Below are 17,069 nucleotides of genomic sequence, written 5' to 3'. Positions count from 1 at the left end.
TTTAAGCTCTATTTTCTTAATCATACTAAATATTCATGCATAACTCTTATCTTAATATGAAAACTACTTTAATGATGGGCCCGAGCGAATTCGAAACTCGGACCTAGTGTTGGGCTCAATACGTGGGCCTGCTATCAGGCCCAATAGCGGCCCATTATACGAGTCAGTTCACGCATACGGCATACGATTCGTTCTTCGAACCCCCCACGCGATCCGCGAAGTTGGCGCTCTCGACACCTCCCGCGGCGGGGTTTATTTCCGTTTCTCCCTCCCCCACGTAAAAAACAACGGTCACGTAAAAAACAACGGTCGCAACCCCAAAAAAAAAAAAAAAAAAAAAAAAAAAAGAAAAAAACGCACCCACCATTGCTAAGGAAGAGAGAGAGAGAGAGAGAGTAGAGAAGAGAGAGGCATTGGTAACGATCGATCAAATTCAATTCAAATTTGAATTCAACTGCGTTGCGGTGGATACAAGCTAGGATGAACTCGGCGCCGAATGGGGTTCCTTGACGGGTTCTTCTTCTTCCTCAGCGGCAGAGAAAGGGCCGCGGAGATGGAGAGTGAAGCCGTGCCCGATCCCGTCCCCGGCCTCTCCTCCGTCGCCAACTCCGTCGTCTATCGATGCTCGAGGTGAAACTCCACGTTTTTCGCACGTCATATGCTTGTTCAAATTTGTTCTTCTTAAGATACGTGCAACTTCATTTACATTTCCAAGTGAAAACTTCGAATGAAAATTCGTAAGGCAAAGGAAGAAGAAGAGGTAGAGATTTACTTATGTAAAAGATGGATCTAATAGAAAACTGTTCGGGGATTGTCTTAACATTGAACACACTCCAAATCTCGCGATCTCACATTATGAAAGTAATATCAAATTTTATGTGCAAAATCTTAAACATTCTAATCCAAATCAGGCTAAGCCTGCTGCTACCATCACAGACCTTCTGAAAGTCCTGCAATTACACCGATGCAGTGTATCGGGTTCGCGAATTGGCTTTTTTTTTTCTTTCACATTTTAAATAACTTCATTAGTTTCATATCTCATGTATAAAAGAGAATAATTGATCGAGTCATTTTGCGCAAATTCAGGATACTTGCGCTGTCAACAGAGCAGTTGGTGCAGCGTTTCGAGGCCGAGCTTCCCGACCACGCCAATCAGGATTGTTTATATGCTAGGAATCTTGTAGAATACTGTTCTTACAGGGCTCTTCATGAGGAAACTAAGCATCCGGATCATCTCGCAGATAACGAGTTTCGCGTTCTAACATTCGACATGATGCTTGCTTGGGAAACCCCTGATACCGAGAAAGAATCTATGCTAAATGTGAGACACCGTTACATTTCGACATCTCTCTACATGTCTTCTTTCTTTTTTTTTTGGCCCTTTGCTTATCATCCACTACTGTTGATTTTACGCTTCGTATACGTAGAACAACAAGAATTACTGCTATGAGAATCTTTACGTTGTATTGGACTCTATCAAGGCGCTGATTAGTTGTGACAGGAACCGGCGTGCTCCGACCATTTTGGAGCTGAGGATGACGACGGAGGATCCTTGTTTTACGCGAGTGCTACGAGATTGGCTACGCAGGTTTGTCCTAACAATTACTAGAGATGTATGATTATTGTAGTGGGAGGTGAATGAGAGTATAAGCTGTTCTGATTCTTTCTCGTCAGGTCGACGGGAAGAGGACTGTTGGGGCAGCAGCATTCGCGAAAATAGCCCCTGCATGTCCTTCTGTAGCTGATCCAATCACCGTCCACAATTTATTCGATGCGCTCACAAGCTCTTCCGGTGGCCGACTCCATTTTCTCATATACGCCAAGTACCTGAAAAGCCTAGAGAAGTATGGAATCACTGTTTCATTGTCAGAGCATGATGTTTCAATTGCAATTTGCTCTTTTGTACATAATATCTGTTTCATGACATGCTGAAAGATGCTGCACAAGTATAAGCACCAGTTACAGTTAATAAAACCTTTATGATTCTTGAATAAGTTTGCATCTTTTATGTCACAATAGGGTGCTCAGATGTGCCAAGTGCGTATTGGATCCGTCCCACGCTTCTATACTTCAACTTCCTGAGGGAGAAATCATCTTAGATGTCGACGGTGCCATGCCGACTAAACCTATTCTCCAACACATCGGAACATCCACATGGCCTGGTTAAGCATTTCTCTTTATGGTAATTTTGTTTCGTGCGAGTAGATTGCGTTTCGCTACGAAATCCTCAACAGTAACTCTTCTTTTCAGGACGGCTGACGCTTACCAACCACGCTCTTTACTTCGAGTCATTTGGGGTCGGTTTTTCCTATAATAAAGCTGTTATGTATGATTTGGCGAAGGACTTGAAGCAGGTCGTAAAGCGCGAGTGCACCGGGCCGTGGGGTGCTCGTCTCTTCGATAAGGCCGTAATGTATAGGTCGAGTTCTCTGTAAGTATTTAACCACCAAAGAGTCACTTTGTTACCCTTCTTAAACTTCTTCCGCGCAACAATTTCTTAATTCTGTACATAGCTTTACTTTCATATCAGAGCAGAGCCCATATTTCTGGAGTTCCCTCAATTCAAAGGCCATTCACGCAGAGATTACTGGTTTGCGATCATTAAAGAAGTATTGCATGTTCACAAGTTCATCAGGAAGTATAAGCTCGGGAAGTATCTGAAAGCCGAAGCCCTTTCTGAGGCCACTTTAGGCATTTTGAGATATCGCGCTTTGAAGGAAGGTTTCCATATCCTGCCATCGCACTTTAAGACTACGCTTGCGTTCAACTTAGCTGAGAAACTTCCGAAAGGAGACAAGATATTGAAAGCTTTAAATAAGCACTTGGAGGTCGTATGTTCGGACGAAAAGCCGCAGGCAGGTACTTTTCCGCTTTCGGTATATACCCTTTCCAGAATGGGCCTTCTCTCACTAAGAGAAGAAGATACTCCTGAAGAGAGAGGTTATATAGTTGGTGATGTCGGTATCGGGGGGACAAGTCCTCTTCGAAGGGCTGTTAGAGAATCAGTTTGTTACTCTGGCAGAGTCGAGGTGGCACGTGCGACACTGGATCAGGTTAAAGTGAAAGATATTGACACAAATTTAGCTGTAATAAAGGTATGTTGTCGTAGCCAATCGAAACTTCGTGCTCAAAATGTCCTGCTCTAGTTAAACCTGAATTTCGTACTCGTACATTCGAAGTCATGTTAAAAAAAGAAAAGAAAAGAAAAATTTTATGCTATGTGACATAGTTTGCTGCTACTTATTGTTCTGAACATTTGCTGTAGTTTAACAGATTGGTGTTATGTGTTTCTGTTGCAGGAATTGCTTTTCCCTTGCATAGAACTGGGCAAACAACTCAAGTTACTGGTCGACTGGGAAGATCCTTTTAAATCACATGCAGTTCTCGTTTTGATCCTTTTCATTGTTTACAGGTACTGTAATCTTTTCTGACAAGCTGATACACCTCTTGCTTTGAACTATTCAAAACTTAAGTTTTGCAAAAGTTTGATTTTATGCGATGAATACGACCTAACACGAGTCATATACATGACACCTTCAGAAAGAAACTGATCTGAGTGGAAATCAATGTTGCGTCAACAATTGCATCGCGCACTCCTACTAATGTTTGATTCATTTATGCAAGTTTGGATCTCCGTATATTTTTCGTCATTCTCTATACTAATAAGACATGTTCCGCGACTTCTTCTAGAGGTTGGATCAGGTACATCTTGCCTTGCATATTCTTCTCTTGTGCCGCTTTCATGCTGTGGCAGAAGCATAACAATCATGGGAAGCCGATAGATGCCTTCGAAATTGCACCACCGCCTAGTCGGAACCCTGTCGAGCAACTTTTGACGTTACCAGAACTTGTTTCTAAACTAGAAACAAATGTCCAGGCCGGAAGTATCGTTCTTCTCAAGCTCAGAGCTATCATGTTTGCAGCATTTCCGCAGGTTTGGCTTTAACCTTAATTCGAATTTATACAAGTGATGCTCATGAGACGTTTTATTCAATCCTTTTTGTTTTCAGACTACGAACAAGGTGGCGGTCGCTTTGATTGCCGCAGCGTTTGCCTTCGCCTTCGTGCCTTTCAAAAACCTGCTTCTGTTAGTGCTACTGGAGGCGTACACGAGGCACATGCCGCTGAGGAAAGCGAGCAGCGAGAAGTTGATTAGGAGAGTAAGGGAGTGGTGGGTCCGCATTCCTGCTGCCCCTGTCCAGATCTTGAAACACCAAGAGAGCAGAAAATCGAAATGACGAGCTTCAAATGGACTCATTCAGTTGTAAATTTGTTTCTCCTATCTTTAAATAGAAACATTCCAAATGATCTTTTTTCTTTTTTTTTTTCTCACTTTGAATGATGGTTTTCTGTGGTTTTCTGTTAGAGCTTGGTGTTAGTTTCCTGATATCGAATTTCTGCAGAAATATAAGAAAATACGCGTTGGAATCAGACTTTTATCTCATTTATTGGTGTACAATAACATTGCTCTTTGAAGAACATTGAAATAAATCAATCAAAGCCCCAAACTAAAGAATATAATAATTATTTTAAGGTTACCGACTGTCCGTAGAGCAAGTGGTAAAGAATTTGGTGGTTGGTACCCGAGGTCTCTAAGTTTGAATCCTAATTGATTCACATTTCCAGCTAAGTTTATTTTCTAAATAAAATAAACGAAACGGATAGCGTGCTACCTATCTCTCAAAAATATATATATATATATATATATATATAGGAGTGAGGCTACTATGCTATCGGAAGCACGGAGCCTTCCGTGCTTCCACCTCGTTTTCGATGTTGCGACTTTCGAATCGTCGATCGGCTCCGTTAAACTTGATCTAGAGTATTTGGAGTACCTAGAAAATAAATTTTATTATTTTTCGATATCATTTGCCTAGTGATCGAATAGGCTCAAAATCAACAAATTTCAATGGCCGTAGTGAGCCGTTTGCAAGTTTAACGGTGTAGAAATATCCAAATCACGTGAAATTTTGATAGAAAATTCTTTATATTATATAAAACAAGATCAATATCTTTGATTTAAAATTTTAATATCATATTATTATATTTTGTAATATTTTTATTTTCAGCCGTTAATTTTGAGCCCCTTCGTTCACTAGGCAAATGATATCGTAAAATCATAAAATTTATTTTCTAGTTACTTCAAATACTCTAAATCAAGTTTGACGGAGCCGATCGACGATCGAAAGTCGCAACATCGAAAACGAGGTGGAAGCACGGAAGGCTCCGTGCTTCCGATAGCATGGTAGCCTTACTCTATATATAGTTACATGTTGCCATTTTTATAAGCTGCTAATGAGTCGACATATTATAATACATAATATGAAGAATTTTTAACACATTCAAACGTACTAATACAAAACACTAAAAATTTACCAGCATAGTTGGAAAGGTTGGCAGGGGACGCTACCCGCGAGGAACGGATTTATTGGATTGATAGCCTGCTGGTTGGTTATTTGGGAGAGTAGAAATAGAGTTATTTTTGGAAAGAATCAGTTAAACAATTAGTGTTTCATTAGGGAATCTCTTACCAATAGGTTTTTTTTTTTTTCCCACCATCCTTGAGGCGTTGTTGCCTCACCGATGTAGTTTAATTTATTTTTTGAATGAATGAAACGGGTAGCGTGCTATTTTTTTCTTAAAAAAAAAAATTACCAGCATAATCCTTTGCAGCATTTTAATATAAGTTAAGAGATTCAAGTGACGTAACACGACCACGTTAAACATACCAACAAGCCAACACAAACCCATTCGGTAATTAATTAACATTCCAAATTCCAACGCAAGAAACTTTCAAAATCGCATCAACACACGTTACACACCCCACCTGGTGAGATCACGCGCAACGGTTAGTAAAGCCATCGGAAGAAACTCTGTCCGTTGCGTTCCCACGCAGTATTTGGTCAACCCACGTATGTTTTTGGCATTCAAAAGATAAAAGAAGCATCCAAAAGAAAACTACTATCATATTTTGATTTAACGTCACACGTAACGTCAAATTCTCAATCTTAGTCAATTGTTTAATTATTAGAATATTTTAACGTCCAAGGACTTTTCTCTATTGTCGACTTTTTGCTAACGAGCGGAAACTTGTAAATTGTATACACCATCGACGAACTATCCTTTTATGCTTAAAATAAAATAAAATCCTCATAATATAAACCCAGTAATGGTACAAAAGAAACCTTCTCATGCCATTTTGCTGCTTGTGACTTTTTCATCTTGAGACTAAAAGTACGAACATGGCCGATCATCAGAGAATCCATCCGGTGGACGTCGAGAGGCCCCCGCCGTCGGCTCCGGCGGTCCCCGACGCCTTTTTGGGTTCTGACAAGACCGAAGAAGCCGGCCTGCTGCCGCCTAACAGACCCGCCTCCTCTGCCGAAGTACCCAGGAAGAAGCGAAACCGCTGCTGCAGGTGCCTTTGCTGGACCGTCGTCGCCGTGGTCGTCGTCATCGTCCTCCTCGCTGCTACCGTCGGGATTCTATACCTTGTATTCCGGCCGAAGATCCCCAAGTACTCCGTCAACCGCCTCACCGTCACCGCGTTCAGTGTTGACGCCAACCTCACTGCTCGCGCCACTTTCAACGTGACGGTAATGTGAAACAACCGTGGCTATCTAGGCATCTTGTTTCTGATATCACGTGAAATAGTCGTTATTCTATAAAAGTTTAAACGAACGAACTGCTATATGTCCGACAGGTAACGGCATGGAACCCGAATAAGAAGATTGGCATTTACTACGACGACGGCAGCGACATCGGCGCGTGGTACGAGAACACGAAGCTGTGCAACGGCACCTTCCCGGAGTTCTACCAGGGCCACCGGAACACAACAGTGCTCGGCATCATGCTAAGTGGCGAGGCGCGTTTGCAAGGGGAGCTTCTGTCGGCGCTACAGCAGGCGGAGGCCGAGGGGTCAGTGCCGATAACCGTGCGGGTCGATGTGCCGGTGCAGATCAAGTTTGGCGCCGTGAAGCTGTGGAGGATGACCGGAAAGGGGACGTGTGATTTGGTGCTGAGCAGTTTGAGCGCCGGAGATGAGATCAGCATTAAATCTAGCAGTTGCCACTTTAAGCTGAAGCTGTAGTTGCGGTTAATTGGTGTTTTGTGGAGGGATAATTTTTCGTACAGGAGAATGGGTAGTTTTCATTCTATTTTTTATTCATTTTTCTTTTCTTTTTTTTTATTAGGTATATATAAGAGAGAGAGAGAGAGAGAGAGAGAGAGAGAGAGAGAGAGGTTAGCATCTGCAGGAACCCCGCCCACCACATTTGAATCCCATCTTATTTCATTACTATGTATATTAACTGCACACACATTTTTTTTTTGTCTTTGTCTCAAAAAAATTGTGTGCAGTTAATATACATAGTAATGAAAAAAGATGGGATTTGATGCTGGAGTTTCGGAGTTTAATAACTGATGCTACAGTGGACATTCACTGTGATAAAAGCTAGAAATATAATAAAGAACAGGGTCAAATCCAAACTTAATACGGATTCTAATATTACAATACAAACAATGGTAAATATTCTCAAAAAAAAAAACAATGGTAAACGCTTTTGGACTTTTCTAGGTCATCCAAAAGTGTGAAAGCAAGTAGTTTTAGCCACAGAAGTACCAAACAAAGCCTGAGAAAATAAAGAATCACAAGACAATCATCTCCCTGCTAAATTGCATGAGATTCAATGGTAAGAACATAAGAAAATTATGAGATACAATATTATCTGGCCCTTATCTGGCCCTTACCTCTAAGTTCGTAAATTTCATTCATCTATCAGAATATCAGAAACCAGGAGATTTCACTTCAAATGAATTATGTGACGATATCAATGCATAATTTATAATCTTTAGGAATTTGGCAAACTTAGCCAAACTATAATGAAGCTTGTGGGATCATATCCAGCGCCTTGAGGATAAAAGTATAAGTGAAAGCATCCTCCTCTAGCTTCTCAAATCTGCATGTGATTAAATATAATTTGAGAAACGGTAGGAAACTACGGATAGAAGCTGAAACAGAATCATACAATTATGAGAAAGTTTTTGATTCTTTTACATGCCAAATCCTTATTTATATGAGTAAAAATACTGTATTTGTGAATATTACCTGCCGGATTTAGAGAAGTGCCCGGCGCCAAGTTCGCATTTAAACAACAGACTATTGTCATCAGTCTTCATCTCACGTAACTTTGCGACAAACTTAGCAGGCTCAGAGTAGAGTACACGAGGATCTGTTTATATTAACAAAACTTTAGAATATACAAAGATAAAAAAAAATATTACCTTTCTGAAGCACTTGACCTACCATTTAAACCAGCGGTAACAAGAATGTTAGGGTAATTTTGTGCTTTTATCTGCATATAAGAGAAAAATACTCATCAGTTGATTTGGGACTGTAAAGGGAAAATCAGGATATGGGGAAGCTGCACGAACGGTAAGGTAGTGTAAGTCCCAAAATGTGAAATTAAGGCAGTAACCAAGTAAATCAATTAGCAGAGTAGAAACTCTGTCGAGACAATTAAATAAGCAAGTAAGTGTTCGAAAAAGAAAACAAAGAAGAATGAAAGAAAGAAGCGAGCTCAATAATGTCAAACCAAATCAACCTCGTTATATAATCAGAAACATTTATATATTAGAGGAGATGATTTAAAAAAAAAAAGAAAAGAAAGATGGAAACAATTTCCCACAGTCAAGGATCGATGCACTAAAACCAGATCGACAAACTAACGACATTTCATGTTGAAGTCCAGGAAACACATCATGTATGGAGAGAACCAACCATACTAATCAGCACTTACATTATCGACTGGAGAGTATGACTTCATATAGTAATAAAATTCCTCCTTCCGTGGATCACCCCATTCCTGCACAAAGAATTTAAATAAGATCAGTTATGTAAGATCTCTCATGGCAGAATTATGACCTTATCATTGCAAAAATTTATAATTTAAAAAATTTAATAATATGAAAATACACAACTTCCTGGTTGCACTCACAATCAATTTGCCAGAAAAGAAAAAAGGCACAAGACACTAAAAAGAATCACAAATAGGTACATAAATAATCTAGAGCATAATGTATGTGACAAACACCAGAAAACATAGACCAAGAAACTTCCAACGGAAATGCATGCAAAGACACAAATCAAATTTAAATTTATCATAATTAAAACCAAAAAACTTGGTGGGTCATCATTTACGAAAAGTACCTCCCATTCAGACGTCGTCAGAGGGATAGTTGGATCAAGCATGGTTGTCAGCACATCAACAAAAGGTACTCCTGCAACAGCTGCCTTAAACAAATCAGGCCGCATGTTTAGAACAGCCCCCATTAGCAAGCCTCCAGCACTCCTGCCATTAATGCTGAGCTTTTCCTTTGAGCAATATCTATTTGCTATTAAATACTCGGCACAAGTGATGAAATCAGTGAAAGTGTTCTTCTTTTTCAACAACTTCCCATTCTCGTACCACCGCCTACCCATTTCCCCACCTCCGCGAATGTGTGCTATGGCAAATATGAAGCCCCTGTCCACCAAAGACAATCTCGTTGCCTTGAAACTGGGATCTATACATATCTGTTGGCACAAAACATAATAGATAACAGATAACCAAATGAAAGCAGAGTTTGTACAACTCGAAACGAATAATAGTCTTTTGATTTACAACTCAAAACTCTGTCAGAGTTTTAATGCATCGTAGCCAGTCAAACCTTCAATTGAGAGTAGTTCATCTAATTCCTCCAATTACCATGTCATAATCAAATACTGTTCAGTATAGAAGCTTACAAAGTTATAAACTGACCAGAAGCACGTTAAGTGTCCCTTGAACATTTAATCGGCACTATATTTAAATTTTAGCTCAGACATATAGTAGCAATTACTGAGAACAATGACAGCATTTAAATGTACAAGCTGAGATATAGAAATTCATATTACCTCATATGAACCGTAACCATAAAGTAACAGGGGATCAGAACCATCAAGCTTCACTTGATTCTTTCTGTAAAGAATTGAAATAGGAATCTGAGTACCATCAGAAGCAACTGCCCATTTTCTTTCTGTCACATAATTTGATGCGTCAAACCCACCTAACACCTGAGTAAATCCAAACAATGATCAACTCTTTGTTGGATGGCATTAACAGTAAACAGTTAGTGCTATAGTGCAAAACTAAAGATAAGGGGAGATGAAGCAGGACAGCCTAAATAGTTTTCAGCCAGGCACAATGTACATTGCAAGAGTAGCAGCAGACATGCCACCATGAAATGTAACTGCTAGTTATACTATCAGAATTCTAGTGTCAAGCTCATGCTCAATATAAATCATTAAATACATCCTATAAGAAGTTTATTGCAAGAGAATATGCATGCAAGTATACTTCATGATAAGTATATAATAACAAATATCTGTGATAATGGAATCCGAGGACCCAACAGAGACTCAAATACTGCTTCTTGTGATTAGGCATGAAAATTACTGCCTTTCATACATAGTTCCTGTTAAAGGAGGCAGCTAGCCTTTATGTTGTTCAAAACATCATTTAATACAAAATTAACTATAAAATTACAGTAATGTTCCTCCAAATTTATCAACATGAAGAATAAATATATATTTGATTGGTTCTGTAAAAATTGCAGGGCAAGAAACAAATTTTTCCAGATTTCAGAGTCTCTATTCCATTTTTTGAGTAACAATGCTTAGAACCAAGGAACTTGAAACAGAATAAACTAGGTGACTTACTGTCTCAATCTTCTTCAAAACAGATACTCCTGTATTCATGTCATAGTCATATGCAGAAGGCGGGGTCTTCATTGAGCTATAATAAAACCGTAAAATGCTTGAAGAAAATTCACACTCAGCAGGATCCACCGAATATACTGGATCAACAAAATCAACTACTCTGCCACCTTTGAGCTGTCCAATTGTTTCCCCAACAGCTGGAAGACCATATACAGTTACCTTTGGTAGACCATTTTCACGCTCATATACAGCAATGTGATCGCTGAAAAGTTGAAAATCCTGTATTTTCACACTGGATGATTTCAACCTTTGTCAGGGTTTTTCTTTAAATATTATCAACCACAAGGGATAAAATTCCCAAAGCTTCGCAACGTCTAATTAGGGAAAAGACATAAGCCCTTAGCAGTGGAAAAACCAAACAAATGTTTCACATCAAGACCCACTAGATGGATCGCGGTCAGAATCTAATCTAAAAAAAAGTCGAATCTTTACTCTCTCCCAAATAGTAAAGAGAAAAAATATATGAAGTCTAGTATTTAAAGATCCACAAAGAGCCTCGCCTTCATTTTAAGTAACTGGATGATAGAACTATAGAAAAAGTCAATATACATCTTCCAGACATTTATATAGGTATCAATATATGTAAAACTAAACACCTTGAACAGCTTGACAAAAAACCATTACTGAAAATTAATAGCAGTCATTTGTAAGTCACAATGAGAAACATGGAAAAAAAAATAAAAGAAAAACCTAACAATAGATAATACCAGATCACCTTTCTCTGTGTGGAAGCAGAACTGTAGTTGCAGTTACATCGTCCAATGGACAAGCAACTAATTCTGAATTGTAGAACTCTTCACTTCTCCTCTTTATAAAGAAATGATTTCCACGGTGACTAGCTGATGTGTCAACACCATCTACACGAGCTGTCAAAGTCATAAGCCCACTTTCTTGCTTTAATATATTTAGGTAGAAGATGAACCGTGTATTTTTGCTTTCAGATTCAACAAACAAATACTGCTTGCTTTCAGAAGCTTGGAGATCAAGAGAAAACATGTCATCCTTTTCGTGATAGAGGCAAATATCACTTGATTGATCAGATCCTATTTTGTGTAACCATACCTGAGAAAATGCCCGAAAATTAGAGGTAAAGCTAAATCGGTGGCTGAAAAGGTTAATGAACTTACAGGAAAAGAACAAATTGGAATAGAAAAAAGGATGGATTTCTGCCAAAATATCGTATCATCGATTCTTAATACCAAATCTAATCAAGTTCTCAGCTAGGCAGAAGAGGAGCAAGTAGCCAATGCAGCCAATCAGTTCGTTTCCAGTTAAAAGTTGTTCTAGGAACAAACAGAAGCTTAAGATGTTGTCACTGTTTAACTACAGACCTTGTCTGGCCGAAGAATCTCATCCATCGTAATGTACACTAAAGCCTCATCGCCAGCCCACTCAACGCTTGATGTTATTCCCGTTAAATGTGTCCCAACAGGACAACCATTTTCAGCATCAATTATGTAAACAGTATAAATCTCATCGCCTTTCGTGTCTTCCGCATAAGCCACCAGCTTATTATTTGGGCTGACCTGAAAAGGTAGGTTATAGTTAAATAAAACATAGGGTCACTTCCTTATATTCAATTAGGGAGTACCTAAGGGATGCACCTTAAAAGCTCCAATGCTATAATAGTCATGCCCCAGGGCCTTAATATTTTCATCCAATATAACATGCTCTTCAGGTGCTTCAGGTCCCAAAGGCATTTCATCAAAAACAGAAGGCGGTGCTTGACTTGAGATAATGCGTCTGCAATGCTGCACATACTCCTTTCCTTTCAATGTTCTCTTATAATAGTAATAAGATCCTCTACGAAGAGGTGCAGAAATATCATCTTCCTTGATCCTTCCTCTAATCTCAGCATATATTTGGTCCTGAAACTTTTTCACATCTGAGGGGGAAAGAAAAAACCAAACATTTTACAAAATGGGCAACGAATAATTTTAACACTACTGAATACGAAGACAAGGTTATTGCTACTGATCCCAACCACAAACTAAAATCTATGGAAATTCGGAGCAGGTTGTAGTATCAAGATAGTTCTAAAACTAACCCTACAAAAACCGATTTACATCAATAACTGCATATTGGAATTCTTTGATAAGCCAAAAAACAAATCAGTTTCCATATATGTGGCCGCTGAAAAGACACGTTTATAAATGTGCCCTTCAGAAACTCAGTTCCACATCAAAGTTCCTAAATCTAGACTATTTTCGTGTGATACCTATTTTTCATCCAATCCCCCACGGCCCCACCCCCGACCCCTCTACCAAACACCCCTCAGCAGATGATTTTGTATGTTCTATCAACTCCTTTCAAATAAAAAAAAAAGACAAAACAAAATAAGAAAACCTCAGCTTCCAAGTGATGTGATTGTCCTATAGTAACAAAACGAATCCCCTCAACCTGCTCAAATAAAACAAACTAAAAATGTAGCAGACAAAATTATTGTTAAACATTCTCCAACGGTTGTGAATTATAATTTACTAGCAATTGGTGCTTTTTTCCTCTATTAATTTTCAAAATTCCTAGTAAAAGAACATTGTGGCTAACTATACCATGTTGATCCCTACAATTCGCTGCATAAACTAGATTAGATTATAAATGACACTCCAAGATCCCAATATAAACACATTGAATTGAGGAGCGGATCGAACAAGTCCCGTTTAATCAACGTAAAAGCTCATCTCGTTCCCCAATCCCTTCGAATAACACGAGAACAGTGACCACATTGAGAAAACGAAGAGCTCACCAGACATCATGAGAGTGGTGTAGTCGTTCTCGGCTTTGAGGTGGGAGAGCACATCGGGGTTACTACGCGAGTCGTCGCGGAGCCAGTAGTAATCGTCGACGCGGACGTCACCGAACATCTCCATTTCGTGCCTCACCTTCTTCGCCACCGGAGTCGCCGCCACGGACGCCATGGACGCGTAGATGGAAGAGAAGACGCTAGGGTTAGGGCTAGGGTTTGCCGCGGGGGAGACGAGGAGGAGAGGTGGGAGGGAGAGGAGGAGTCGGCGCGTGAGGAGAGGAGAAGCGGAGAATGGTGCGCCGAAACGCAGCATTATTTTTATGCGGAAATATGCATAAAGAAATTAACCAACAAAGCGTCGAAATGGGCCGAAAAGAGCGGGGAAGGGCACTCAAATAGCTACATTTTTTAAATTTATTTAAATTTTGAAATATTTTTGTTTAAATTTAAAAAATATATAAATTTATTATTATCAGTTGATTGATACTTGATAGCTTGGTGTGATTAATAAATTTTAAAAGTAAATTATAAATTTTTACCAGCGCTAAGTTGAGATTAGGCAAGTGGTATTGTTGATTACGAGAGTCCAACCCAATGCACGTAGGAGTGTCAATAAGTCGAACACATGCAAGCCGCGGCTGGCTCGTATTGAAATGAGCCGAATATGAGACGGCTCGTTAAAGTATAGAGTCAAAAAATTCACCTTGTGTTCTAATTGTTTATTAACAAGTTGAAGTAAATAAGCTGAATACGAGTTGATTCACGAACAACAAATTAAAATAATTAAAAACAGAATATATAAAATATAAATTTATGAGAATTTACCTGTTAAATATTAATCTAACGGTTGAAATTTTACATAAAAATTGGCAATTTTATAATGGAATTGAGCTTTTATATTTAGATTGGGCTAAAAGCCAAATTTAAAAAGTCTATATTTTTTATATATAATTATTTATTTATATGTATAAATTATATAAATATATTATATTCGAACGGTTATCAAACCGAACACAAGCGAGCTGACTCCAGCTCATATTCCATTTGTTTATTAAACGAACTGAAAAATTTAGCTCATATTCGACTCATTTGCTAAACGAGCGATTCGATCTCGAACTCATTTCGAGCCGAACATGAACTGGTCCGCGAACGGCGAACTGAATTGCCACTCCTAAACGCATGTAAACTGGAATATTCAGGCCCATAGGCTGGCCCACGTGAACACCTAATGTACATAAGGCCCATTAGAAGACACCCGGCCCTTTAGGATAGTTTCTTCATGGGCGCAATTACCGGCCCAAAGAATGTTCAACGTTCACCATTTATGCGAGGGCTTGAATCCGGTCCACAGATGACGTGGCACACCAGGCTCACCGAATAATTACGCAGCCCGCCTCTCGGCCCACGCGCTCGCTCTCGTTTCCCGCTCTCTTTCGCTCATTTACGAACACCGCAACAAATCTCCACCGTCCAATTCCTACTCGAATCAGCGGTCAGGATGAAGCGGAGGCCTCCCGTTCGGATTAACACCTTTAGAATTCGACTTTTCCCGCGAATTTTAAGTCACCTGCAAACTCCCAAATTAGCGCGCCAAATTTAAACGTTTCGAGCCATTTCCCCCTCCTTATTTTAAAAACGCCCCCGTTCCCCTTCCGTTTGTTCACTTCCCCTCTCTCTCTCTCTCTCTCTCTCTCTCTCTCTCTCTCTCTCTCCCCGAGGACGCGGAAGAGGGTGGAGGCAGAGACGAGCACGTTGAAGCGCGCGAGAGATGGAAGCGCCTTCACAAGATGGTGCCCTACAATCTCCTCCGTTTCAAATGGGTTTTGTTTCCGCAAACTTCTACGCTCACCACGTGTTAGTGTTTTGGTCGCAGTGAAGGGTGCAACAAGGACGTCCCCGTGGTTCTCATCGACATGCATAGTTGCAGCCTCGACTCCAAGATTAGGATGAGTTTGGGTATCAATCGACTACTATTCACCTTTTCTCGTTGTGATCTCAAATGGTTTTCTCATGCATTGTTTCTCTGATTCAACAGAGGCTCAAGTGGTTGAGAAGGTTGTCGAGCCTAAGAAGTCCACTGAGAAGTAAGCTGTTGTAGTATATAATTGAATCCATGGAGTTTAATGTGTGTTGCTACTTTGATGTAGTGTAATGGTGGTTTCGAATGGGTTGTAGGAAGAGAGTGGCTTCATCGAGCCCGAAGGAGAGAAAGGGAAAGAAGGAGAAGAGAATGAAAAATCCGAACAAGCCCAAGCGCCCACCTACTGCTTTCTTTCTCTTCATGTACAAATCACAGCATCTCCACTCTCTTAGTTTGCATCTTTATGGATGGATAATGCTATCTAGTTACATTACTTTAGGCTAATTTACTTTTGGTGCTTTGATAATTACAGGGATGACTTTAGGAAGTCATATAAAGAAGCAAATCCTGGTTCTAAGGGTGGTGCTTTGGTAAAAGCTATCACCTTTTCCCCTCATTTAATTTGTTTAATTACAAAAGCTGTTGATTCTTATTGTATTCTATGGTTCTTGTGAAAAAGGTTGCTAAGGAAGGGGGGGCTAAGTGGAAATCTATGACAGAGGAGGTGAGTGTCCATACCCTGTCACATGATATTGTTATTGTTTTAAGTGTTCAATGCGTTTTCTGAATCACACAATGTGTATGACAACAGGAGAAAAAGCCTTATGTTGACAAAGCAGAAGAGCTTCGAGCAGAGTATGATAAAGCAGTAAAGGAAGATAATGCAGAGAATGAGGATGCCGATGTAGGAAAAGATATCTCTTTTTTCTTTTTGTTGTTTCTAAACTTTATTTATAATTTATTTAAGTAATTGTAGCTAGAATTTTGGCATTAAGGCAAATCATCTAATTTTGCAGGAGAATGAAGTGTCTGGGAAGGAAGAATCTGATAAAGAAGGCTCTGACAAGGAGGAATCTGATAAAGAAGCTGAGAAGAAAGAAGCAGACAAGAAAGAATCTGAGGAGGAAGTAGAGTAAATCTGATAGTGTTAGGGTGAAATGGGTTTTCATGAGGATTTCTATACAGCTGTTAATGATTTCCTCCTGTAAATTTTGAACTACCTCAAGAAGTTCCTAGTTTTGTTTAGGGTTTTGTGCTCTTGTCATTATGAGATTGTTGGTACTGATTTTGCAAAGCACATGGATTTGCATCTTTTAGCATATATTTTATGATAGCAATTGATGGCAATATGTTCATTGCTCTACTTTAGTTTAATTCCTTGCTTCATCTCCTTATTAGACCTAATGTGCAAGTGGATATGTGGCTCTGCTATTTCTGCTATTTAGTTAACAATGACTTGTGTAAGTGATACATTTTAAGTGTAATCAGTGGTTCCATTAGGTATTTATGTGTGAGACTACATAGTTGCTTCCTATAATAGTTGGTTTTGTGAAATTAATTGTTGATCTTCATTTGACATGTTTGAAAAATTTTACTTGCTTAGATGACATTAAAAGGTCTTAGGACAATTAAGTGGAGTAAGATGCCAGAAAGGAAAAATTATA

At 39.4% G+C, this 17,069-nt stretch overlaps 5 protein-coding genes across 5 annotated transcripts in view; 3 read left to right on the top strand and 2 right to left on the bottom strand.

Moving 5' to 3' along the window:
* LOC109703611 lies at positions 378-4,380 on the top strand. The gene is made up of 10 exons (XM_020224295.1): positions 378-630; positions 1,087-1,321; positions 1,502-1,588; positions 1,675-1,844; positions 2,020-2,162; positions 2,251-2,431; positions 2,531-3,095; positions 3,300-3,412; positions 3,691-3,934; positions 4,011-4,380. The coding sequence occupies exons 1-10, from the start codon at positions 497-499 to the stop codon at positions 4,236-4,238; spliced, it is 2,100 nt and encodes a 699-aa protein (XP_020079884.1). The 5' UTR covers positions 378-496; the 3' UTR covers positions 4,239-4,380.
* LOC109703541 (NDR1/HIN1-like protein 13) lies at positions 6,169-7,198 on the top strand. The gene is made up of 2 exons (XM_020224193.1): positions 6,169-6,596; positions 6,704-7,198. The coding sequence occupies exons 1-2, from the start codon at positions 6,243-6,245 to the stop codon at positions 7,088-7,090; spliced, it is 741 nt and encodes a 246-aa protein (XP_020079782.1). The 5' UTR covers positions 6,169-6,242; the 3' UTR covers positions 7,091-7,198.
* The window catches only part of LOC109703540 (transcription factor IIIA), a 30,382-nt gene continuing 20,508 nt past the window's right edge, over positions 7,196-17,069 (bottom strand). Inside the window, exon 9 of the mRNA XM_020224188.1 lies at positions 7,196-7,243. The gene's annotated coding sequence lies outside the window, so the exon portion shown is untranslated. The remainder of the gene's footprint in view (positions 7,244-17,069) is intronic.
* Positions 7,463-13,892, bottom strand: LOC109703535 (protease 2). The gene is made up of 11 exons (XM_020224182.1): positions 13,545-13,892; positions 12,403-12,683; positions 12,130-12,324; positions 11,514-11,860; positions 10,739-11,030; positions 9,935-10,093; positions 9,209-9,574; positions 8,799-8,864; positions 8,306-8,354; positions 8,108-8,231; positions 7,463-7,958 (listed from the first exon to the last, which is right to left on the bottom strand). The coding sequence occupies exons 1-11, from the start codon at positions 13,855-13,857 to the stop codon at positions 7,877-7,879; spliced, it is 2,274 nt and encodes a 757-aa protein (XP_020079771.1). The 5' UTR covers positions 13,858-13,892; the 3' UTR covers positions 7,463-7,876.
* LOC109703542 (high mobility group B protein 7-like) lies at positions 15,261-16,842 on the top strand (the record flags this gene model as incomplete). Its single annotated transcript, XM_020224194.1, has 8 exons — positions 15,261-15,334; positions 15,418-15,500; positions 15,580-15,628; positions 15,720-15,827; positions 15,938-15,995; positions 16,085-16,129; positions 16,217-16,309; positions 16,422-16,842. Coding segments are annotated over 8 exons (630 nt in total), but the record flags the coding sequence as incomplete, so codon positions are not given.

This window comes from Ananas comosus, linkage group 25 (assembly GCF_001540865.1).
Source record: "Ananas comosus cultivar F153 linkage group 25, ASM154086v1, whole genome shotgun sequence".
Classification (NCBI taxonomy): Eukaryota; Viridiplantae; Streptophyta; class Magnoliopsida; order Poales; family Bromeliaceae; genus Ananas; species Ananas comosus.
Note: the sequence above shows the minus strand (reverse complement) of the source record. Positions and strands in the feature narration are given on the sequence as shown.

Coding starts and splice junctions, on each gene's coding strand:
- LOC109703541 (XM_020224193.1), top strand. CDS start 6,243: ATGGCCGATCATCAGAGAATCCATCCGGTGGACGTCGAGAGGCCCCCG. Junction 6,597..6,703: donor GCGCCACTTTCAACGTGACG/GTAATGTGAAAC, acceptor TATGTCCGACAG/GTAACGGCATGGAACCCGAA.
- LOC109703611 (XM_020224295.1), top strand. CDS start 497: ATGGGGTTCCTTGACGGGTTCTTCTTCTTCCTCAGCGGCAGAGAAAGG. Junction 2,432..2,530: donor ATGTATAGGTCGAGTTCTCT/GTAAGTATTTAA, acceptor CTTTCATATCAG/AGCAGAGCCCATATTTCTGG. Junction 3,413..3,690: donor ATCCTTTTCATTGTTTACAG/GTACTGTAATCT, acceptor GACTTCTTCTAG/AGGTTGGATCAGGTACATCT.
- LOC109703535 (XM_020224182.1), bottom strand. CDS start 13,857: ATGCTGCGTTTCGGCGCACCATTCTCCGCTTCTCCTCTCCTCACGCGC. Junction 11,861..12,129: donor AGATTCTTCGGCCAGACAAG/GTCTGTAGTTAA, acceptor GCATTTTCTCAG/GTATGGTTACACAAAATAGG. Junction 10,094..10,738: donor TTTTGAAGAAGATTGAGACA/GTAAGTCACCTA, acceptor GGATTTACTCAG/GTGTTAGGTGGGTTTGACGC.